This window comes from Myotis davidii, unplaced genomic scaffold (genome assembly GCF_000327345.1).
Source record: "Myotis davidii unplaced genomic scaffold, ASM32734v1 scaffold441, whole genome shotgun sequence".
NCBI lineage: Eukaryota > Metazoa > Chordata > Mammalia > Chiroptera > Vespertilionidae > Myotis > Myotis davidii.
In genome coordinates, this window is record NW_006291818.1 from 363,107 (window position 1) to 372,634 (window position 9,528).

The window sequence follows — 9,528 nt, forward strand, 5'->3', positions numbered from 1 at the left end:
ACCAAACCGGTTAGGGCGGTTTTTGCTTTTCGTCACTTCGAATATTTCTTGCCATTTCCTTCTGGCTTGTGCAGTTTCTGTTGAGAAATCAGCTGACAGTCACATGGGTTCTTGTAGGTGACTGATTAAACTGATTTTCTCTTGCTGCTTTTAAGATTCTCTCTTTGTCTTTAACCTTTGACATTTTAATTATGATATGTCTTGGGGCGGGCCTCTTTGGGTTCATCTTGTTTGGGACTTTCTGTGCTTCCTGGACTTGTAAGTCTATTTCTTTCACCAGGTAGGGGAAGTTTTCTGTAATGATTTCTTCAAATAAGTTTTCAATTTCTTGCTCACTCTCTCTCCTTTGGCACCCCCATGATGTGAATGTTCATACAATTGAAGTTGTCTCAGAGGTTCCTTTTTTTGTTTGTTTGCTATTTGAATTGTTGATTTGATTCTTGGCGTCCTCTACTCTATTGTTGATTCCCTGTAAATTATTCTTCATTTCAGTTAGTGTATCCTTAATTTCTGACTGGTCCTTTACATGTCTTTGATGTTCTCACTAAGACCCTTGAAATTCTCACTAAGTCCCTTGAAGCTCTCATTAAGTTCCTTGAGCAACCTTATAACCATTGTTTTGAATTCTGTATCTAGTAATTTGCTTGTTTCCATTTCATTTAGTTCTTTTTCTGGAGATTTCTTATATTCTTTCGTTTGTGACATGTTTCCTTGCTTCTGCATTTTGACTGTTTTCCTATGTTTGTTTCTATATATTAGGTAGAGCTGTCTCCTGGAATTGGTAGAGTGGCCTTGTATAGTAGGTGTCCTGTAGGGCGTGGTGGCTCAGCTTCCCAGTCACCTGAGGTGGGCACTCCAGGTGCATCCCTGTGTGGGCTGTGTGCTTAGTCTTGTAGTTGAGCCTTGATAGCTGTTGGCGTCGCTGGGTGGGATTGACCCCCAGGCCAATTGGCTGTGAGGACCTGCTGTGATTTACAGCAGAAGAGCAGCTGTGCAGGTGACACCCCTATGGAACAGGACTTAATTTAGTGGGGCTTTGGTGCTCACCGAGTTTGCCCCTTGAGTGTGTTGCTCGTGGATGTGTAGAGTTGTAATCTGATGTGGTCTGAAGCTGTTTATAGGGTGCACTTGTTCTGGGGCCTCCTGGGAGATGCAAAGTCATCCACAGCCTGTACCTTGTCTGGGGCCACCCAGCACAAGTTACAGAGTGATTTGCAGATGGCTGCTACTTGTGTTGGGCTTGGAGGTGCCCAGGAGAGGCCAAAACTGTGAACCAAGGCAGGCTGCTGTAGTGCCTGGCCCGGGACTGCTTATTGAGAGGTATGGGATGTGCTGAGGTCAGATGCTGCTCATTTGAGAAATTTTAGGGAAGTCTAAAGCCTGAAACAGGACAGGCCATTTATATGGAAAAGCCAGTGCAAACAGCTTGGGTTGGGTAGGATCTTGTAATTACCAGGGCAGGGCAAACCGTGTGAGCCAAGTTGATGTAGACTCAGATATGCCATCTGCCAGTCAGCTCTGTGGTGGGGGAGGTTTCAGTATTCAGTAGGAACTCTGAACACTGTTTCTAACACTTTTGTGTGGGAGAATGTTGCCCCTGAGTTTTTGCCTTGATGCCAGGCAATTTAGTTTTTCCCCGTATGTCCCTGGATCCTTTCTAGCCGCCTGCCCCAGCACTGGAACTCAGAGGAAGTTAACTCTGAGTAAGTCCCTGCACTGGCCCTTTAAGAGGAACTGTTTGGTTCTCTAGCAGCCTTTGTGTCAGGACTTTTCTTCCCAGCACTGGAACCCACCCTGGGTTGAAGGGTTTGGTGTGGGACTGGGACCTCTTGCTCTTCCCGGGAAGCCTCTGCAGCCGAGGTATCCCTCCCAATTAAAAAAAGTGACACACGTGGGTTTTGGACAAGCTTGTTTTGCACCTCTACTCCTCCTGCCAGTTTCAGTGTGCTTTCTTCTTTAATTCTCTAGTTGGAGGACTTCCATTCAGCCAGATTTCAGGTGGTTCTGAATGATGGCTTTTCTATATTTTAATTGTAATTTTGATGTAGTTGTGGGAGGATGCGAGTACCACATGTACTTACACTGCCATCTTGGTTACTCAGTAGAAATATTTTAGGCAAGAAGGGATTGGTGTGCAATAATCAAAGGGATGAAAAGCAAGGACCTACAATTAAGACTACTCTATCCAGCAAAATTACCATTTAAAATTGAAGGAGAAATAAAGAGCTTCGCAGATGAGAAAAAGCTAAAGGAGTTCATCACCACCAAATCAGTATTTTTAAAAAGTACATATTTTACTTTTTTTTTTTCTTACAGCGAGAATGAGGGAGAGGGAGAGATAGAAACAGTGATGAGAGAGAAACATTAATCAGCTGCCTCCCGCACGCCCCCCTTCTGGGGATTGAGTCCATAACCGGGGCATGTGCCCTGGCCAGGAAATGAAACAATGACCTCTTGGTTTATGGGTCAACCCTCAACAAGTGAGCCATACCGGCCATGCTCAAATGAGTATTTAAATTTTTTTTAAAATTTATATATTGATTTCGGTGGGGTGGGGGGGAGAGAAACATCAATTTGTTGTTCCACTTATTTATGTATTCATTGATTGCTTCTTGTATTTGCTGGGACTGGAAATCAAATGTGCAACCTTGGTGAATTAGGACAATGCTCTAACCAACTGAACTATCCAACTAGGACACCACCAAACCAGTATTACAAGAAACGTTAAAGGGACCAATTTAAAAAGAAGAAAGAAAAGGAAGTGGGGAACATAAATATGCAAAAAAGGGAAACATAAATATATATAATAAAATGGCAATATATATGCACCTATTAATAATCACTTTGAATGCAAATGGATTAAATGCTCCAATAAAAAGACATAGGGTAGCTGAATGGATAAGAAAACAAGACTTCTATTTATGTTCTCTATAGGAGATTGCCTCCAGATATAAAGGCACACAGATCAAAAGTAAAGGAATGGAAAAGAGGCTCCTTACACCATCTTCATATTTTCGGATTCTTTTTTCGTTTTGCTTTTCCAGTTGGGTGTTTTTTGCTTCTTTGCATTTCAAATCTTTGACTTGATTCTTGCGCTCCTCTGGTCTGCTGTTTGGAGTCTGTATAATATTCTTTGGGTGTACAGGGTGATGCTCCAACCGAGCCACCTGGGCTATTGGAGTCTGTATAATATTCTTTATTTCAGTTGGTGTATGCTTAATTTCTAGTTGGTTCTTTATCACAACATTGAGGGTCTCATTATATTTCTTGAGGATCTCATTAAGTTTATCAGCGGCTTCTAGACAGTTCTTGAGAGACCTTAAAAGTGTGGTTCTGAACTCAATATCCTCCATTGACAGTTTTGTCCTGTTTCTTTGTCTCCGCATTTTTTATGCTTTCTTGGTGCACCCCCTAGTGGTCTTTGTGTGCAGTCTTGTTGTAGTCCAGAGTCCTGCTTCTCCCGTTTGAGTCTGGGTCCCTAGAGACTCACCCGGATCTGGAGCTCAGAATCTGAGACTCCGTCCTGATTGAAAACGACAACTGCGCCCTCAGCTACCAGCCCGCCGCGCGTACCTCTGCACCTTTGTATTTTCCGCACTGCACCTCCTCTGAGTCTCGTATGCTGTTCTCTTTCCTTCTAGTTGAAGAATTTCCCCTCAGCCAGTCTTCCTGTGGTTCTGGGTGATGTCCGTTCCATCTTTTAGTTGTATTTTTGAAGTGGTTGTTCGAGGCAGGTAACTCCGGTGTTTACCTATGCTGTCATCTTGGTTTCTCCTGTTGTCATACATTTAAAAAAATATATACTTTATTGATTTTTTACAGAGAGGAAGGAAGAAGGATAGAGAGTTAGAACCATCGATGAGAGAGAAACATTGATCAGCTGCCTCCTGCACACCCCCTACTGGAAATGTTTCCACAACCAAGGTACATGCCCTTGACCGGAATCGAACCTGGGACCCTTCAGTCCGCAGGCCGACGCTGTGTCCACTGAGCCAAACCAGTTAGGGTATACATTTTTATTCTATACATGTCATAAATGCCACAATACATTTTTAAAAATGTAGCCTGGCTGGCGTGGGTCAGTGGTTGAGCGTTGACCTAGGATCAGGAGGTAACAGTTTGATTCCCAGTCAGGACACATGCCGGGTTGCAGGTTCAATACCCATTGTGGGGTGTCCGGAAGACAGCTGATCAATGATTCTCTTCATTGATGTTTCTATCTCTCCCGCTCCCTTCCTCTCTGAAAAAAAAAATTAAAAAAAAAAATTAAAAAAATGTAGTCACTTAACTTTTTAAGAGGTTGAACAATGAGAAGAAATCTCTTATTTTCTCATATATTTATCAATTCTGGCAATAGTCTTTGTGTGAACACAGAGTTTCATCTGGTTTCATTCATTCTGCGTAAAAAAGCTTTTTTCTTTTTTAACATTTCTTGTAATTCAGATCTACTAGCAATGAATTGTTAGCTTTGTTGTTTGAAAAAGGGCTCATTTCCCCTTTCCCCCCCTTTTATCCTCATTTGTGAAAGATATTTTTACTGGATATAGAATCTTAGATTGAGAATTTTTCTTATACTTTAAAAATGTTGTTGTATTATCTCCTGACTTACATAGAGTTATGCTGTCATTTGTACTTTTGTCCCTCCATATGTAATGTGTCTTTTTCTCTAGTTCTAACCCACCCACAGCTGATTTTCAGCCATTAATTTATGAGTTCCCTCTTTGTGGTTTTCTTTTATATTTTTAGGATCTGTTGAGTTTCTTGGATGTATAGATTTATAGTTTTATCTCCCCCCCCCAACATGTTTCTTTTCCTGTATGTTCTTTAACACTTGGAACATATTTATAGTAACTGTTTTAACCTCTTTGTATGATAATTCCATTATCTATAATTTCTGTTTCTAATATCTGATTATTTTTCAGTTATAGTTGAAAAATATATTTATACTTTTCTCATTTTTTTATATGCACGGTAGTTTTTGATAAGATGTAGAGCATTCTGATTTTTACTTTTTTGTGTGTTTGATTTTTGTCGTCTTTAAACACTGTTAGACTATTTTGGTGTACAGTTAAGCTACTTGGAATCAATTAAATTCTTTGGTTGTTTGCCTTTAAACTTTGTCAGGTTAGCTCCCGAGCACCCTTTACTTAATCTGTGGCTAATTTTACCCCTATGAATACACTGCTTTTTCCCTGAGGGCTATACCCAAAGCTTTATATATTACAGGTCTTCCTTCTTTGGATAGTAGGACTTTCTTAATATCATCTAAGACTGATTCCAGTTTGTTCAGGATTGTTTCCAAATGTTTTTTGTTTCTCAGTTGGGTTCTCTTTTGTTTTGCTTTTATTGTTTCTTTCATTGTTTTTGTTCTAGTATGTTTGGACAGTGTTATGTTCATGGTTGTGTGGCTCTTCTCTGTCCTTTCTTTTTGCTGTGATATAATGTGGGCAACTGCCTTTTTTCCTTGTCTCTGAGACCAGTGTATTTTTTTCCCTTCAAGTCATAGTTTGAGGGACTGACTATTTTGTATTTTACCCTTTTCTGCAGTCATGAGACCATGATTATATACAACATTTTCGAGAACTCCAGAACTCTGTTCTCTTTGGGAATTCTAAAAAGTGAATTGTATGACTTCTGAGGGTTAGGGGCAGCATCAGGAGTCCAGTGTGTTAAGCTTTTCCACTTTATCAGTATAGTTGACTGTATATACTTCCTTGGCTGCTTGTTTGAGAGATTATACCATCAGGTTTCAGCCAGTGTTGTATTAGTACACTGGCTCTGTTGAAAACAAGAGAAACATTTTATGATTTGTAACCTTTTTTGATTTTAGTGGTGTAAATACTCCTCCCATTGCTGTTTTCAAACTGCCAGCATAATGCCACTGAACAGAGTTGGGGATAGAATTGGAATTTATGCGCCTGTTTCAGCTCCATAAACACTGGTTATATCCTTTTCTTCTGTAGTTTTAATTCTTGAGGATATTTCTTAAGTGAAAGACTAGACTGCTTTTTATAATTTTGTTTCTTTATTTTCATGATTCCCCCTTCATTTTACTAAGTATTGGGTGAGAAAAGTTATGTAATACAGTTTTAATACATGGTCGTATCTTCAGTGTTTTTTAACATTACTGAAATTATAAACACTGATATTTATTTAGGTATAGTTGGCACAGGAACATAGGTCTTATATAGAAGATAATAATGAAGTATACTTGATAATTCTGTGTCCCTGGGTAACATTTTAAACTTTCCCAGTTAAACCCTGTGAATTATGTTCTATTTCAGTTATAAAGATTCAGAAATCATTACTCAGGTCCTTTGCCAGTAAAAGTAAACATTATGTTGCTCGAGAAATTTCTTTGTGTGTGGGACAGAGAAAAGATGACTTTGTTTAATAACTCTCCCAGTTTTGTTCCACCCATGCAAATAATTGAGCTTTTATCACATGTGCTTCAATGGCACAGCAGTAGTTATTGTTCTAAGTTATCAGAAGTGGTAAAATGCTTTATCTGACTGTGAGAGTGTCAAAATACTTACAAACCCACAACCTTTTTCGTATATTGGACAATGCTCCAACCGAGTCATCCAGCAGGGGCCCCAACTCATTTTTTACTCTGATACCAAAACTTGACAAAGACAGTAAGTACAAGAAAACTACAAGCACTGTCTCTCATGAACATAAATAAAAATTCTAAACAGAATTATAGCAAATTGAATCCCTATGACTATGTGGGATTTATTTCAGTAATGCAAGATTGGAATGGCATTAGAAAATTAGTCAATTTGCTATATATTTTTTTAAAATATATTTTATTGATTTTTTACAGAGAGGAAGGGAGACGGATAAAGAGTTAGAAACATCGATGAGAGAGAAGCACCGATCAGCTGCCTCCTGCACACCCCCTACTGGGGATGTGCCTGCAACCAAGGTACATGCCCTTGACCGGAATCGAACTTGGGACCCTTTAGTCCCCAGGCCGACGCTCTATCCAATGAGCCTAACCGGCTAGGGCAATTTGCTATATTAATAAACGAAAAAGAAAAAACCCAATATAATCATCTTAATTGATGCTGACAGAGCAGGTGACAAAAGTCAACATTTGTTCCTGATAGTTTTTATCAGCAAAATATGAAGAGAAGAAACCATTCTCAATTTGATAAAAGACATTTAAGACAAACCTATAACTAACATCCAAACTTGTGTATGGTTGAAATTTCCATTACAATGAGTTTTTAAAAAATGTACGTACATCTAAGACAGACGTATGGCTAACACCCAAATTTTTGTGTATGGTTGAAATTCCCACTGCAACAAGTTTAAAAAAAATATGTGAAAGTAAAGTATTAGGATTAGTGAGAAAATTAATTCATACATATTTGTAGATATTTGAATGATCATGGAATCATAATAGAACTAGAATGAGCCTTCAAGATGATTCTAATTCAAAGTGTTTATTTTTCATAGGTCAGTACGGAAATCCTTTAACTAAATATATTAGACATTATGAAGGATTATCTTACGATGTGGATTCATTACACCAAAAACACCAGCGTGCCAAAAGAGCAGTTTCACATGAGGACCAGTTTTTACGTCTAGATTTCCATGCCCATGGAAGGTGAGTAAATTAATTGCTGACTGTATTTGAATTTCACCTCTATTCAATCTAAGTTAAAAGAAGAAATTTATATCCTTAATTTACCTTTTCTAATGGAAAGGTCCTTATTTAGAAATTTGGCCTACACTGGAATTTGGTATATACATTAAAAAAAATGTTTTCCTATAAAATGTATTCCCCTTTTTATATTGTTAAGGAAACAGTCATTTTAATACTTTTAAATTTATGAATTAGATCCTCCATTGTGTTATTAGAAGATACGTCTTTAAAGAAGATTTTATGGTAAAATTATGCCAGAATGATTTCTTTTTTATATACAAAATGTTTTTTTTACTAGGAGATGGAATAAAATCTTGGTGCCATTTAAAAAAAGAAAAGATTTTATGTTCATAGTTTTCCACTACTTTTTATGTGTTTTAGGGTCAGTGTATCTGTTTCTGGTACTAATAGTGAAGGTACCTGGTTGTATGCCATTGAATAAGTCATTTAATATCTCACAAACTCAATTTCATCAGCTCTAAAATGACAACTTGTAGATAGATTGCTTACATATTGCTCAGTTCTCAGGCAGAATTGTTAAGGGATAAAGAACAGGGAGCCAAGGGGGAGAGGTAAAAATCAGTTATTAGTGTTCGTTGTGTTCCAGGTGCATAGATACTTTATATGCATTTTCTTATTTAATCCTCTCAACATCCAAACATGGTAAATGTCTTTTTATATCAGAGGAAACTAAGGCTCAAAGAAGTTAACTTCTTTAAAATTACACAGCACAGATTTGGCACAGACCTGGCTGACTTAAACCCCATTTTTTTTTTCTTTCTGTCTGTTAAGGGTACTTAGATACAAAATTTTTGAGTATTCTTGTCAGACTCTCTTACTTGCCTGCTGTAATTAGTAAATTTACTCCTTTTGTACTTTTTTTTTTTACTGGTGTAATCTTGATTTATTACTCACCTCTTAATAGGTTTCCCCACTTCCACTCCATTTATCATTTAAACTACATGCTATGAGATGACTCTTCCTTAAATGCTTCCTTTTTCATGCCAGCTTATTGCTCTGAAGTCTTCAATTTACAATTATTAGCCAGATTTTTTTAACTTGGCTTTCAGTATTCTCTGTAAATTAAATCTAGTCTAATATTCTAAACTTACTCCACTTCCCAACATTGTCTGTTTCACCCAGAACGATCTTCTGATTGCTTCTTAAGCTGGGTACAGTTTATTCTGTAATTTATCTTAAATAATTTTCACCATCTTTTAATGCGCAGTTCAAGTTCTACTTCTTTGAAGCTTTATCTACACCTTCCTTGGAACTTTTAAATACTTCTCTGTATTACTCACATTATATTCGTTCTCTTTCTTTTCATGCATGTATTTCTTATTTATTTTTCTATGACAATGTTTTTATTCCTCACAGGCAAAGAACCTGGCTAATATTTAATATGTCATTGTTTACACTTATAGTACAGATGCTTAGGAAGTATTTTAATGGATGGAAAGGCAGATAATAAGAAATGCTATGAAACAAAGTATTTTGTACATGGAAATAAATGTATTACTTAAATTAACTTATTTTCCATATTGCAATGTAATGATCATTGTAGAGAAAAGTATTTAAGTTATAAAATCTCCTACTTTGATTTGAAGGAGGGAAAAAGATTCAATTCAGGGTCTGTTTGTTTTCTAGGTAAAAATGTTAGTGGCATCATTTCATTTAAGTTTTTATGACCCTTAACTTCAGATATTTTAAAATTACTCATCCTTTTTAAGCACCGTGAAATAATATGCAAGCATTAAGCCTCCCTAAGTTTTTAGCCCACCACCTCAAAATAAATTCAATACTCTATTCCACATATAGTGGGGATGCCAAAAGGAAAAGTGGAGATTCTAGCTGCTTTTGATTTCCCCACACAT

The 9,528-nt window shown here is 37.4% G+C and overlaps 1 protein-coding gene across 7 annotated transcripts in view; it reads left to right on the forward strand.

Annotated features, from left to right (window-relative positions):
* ADAM10 (ADAM metallopeptidase domain 10) overlaps positions 1-9,528 on the forward strand; it is a 164,176-nt gene that overhangs the window by 34,574 nt on the left and 120,074 nt on the right. For 6 of the 7 annotated variants that reach the window (XR_001514089.1, XM_006765226.2, XM_015564962.1 and 3 more), the window contains exon 2: positions 7,465-7,615. Coding sequence is in view for 3 of the 7 variants with exons in the window: in XM_006765226.2 (XP_006765289.1) it covers positions 7,465-7,615 (151 nt within the window). In the remaining 4 variants the exon portion in view is untranslated. Of the gene's footprint in view, positions 1-5,830; positions 5,942-7,464; positions 7,616-9,528 lie in introns of all 7 variants that reach the window. The other variant, XM_015564964.1, reaches the window with a different exon arrangement.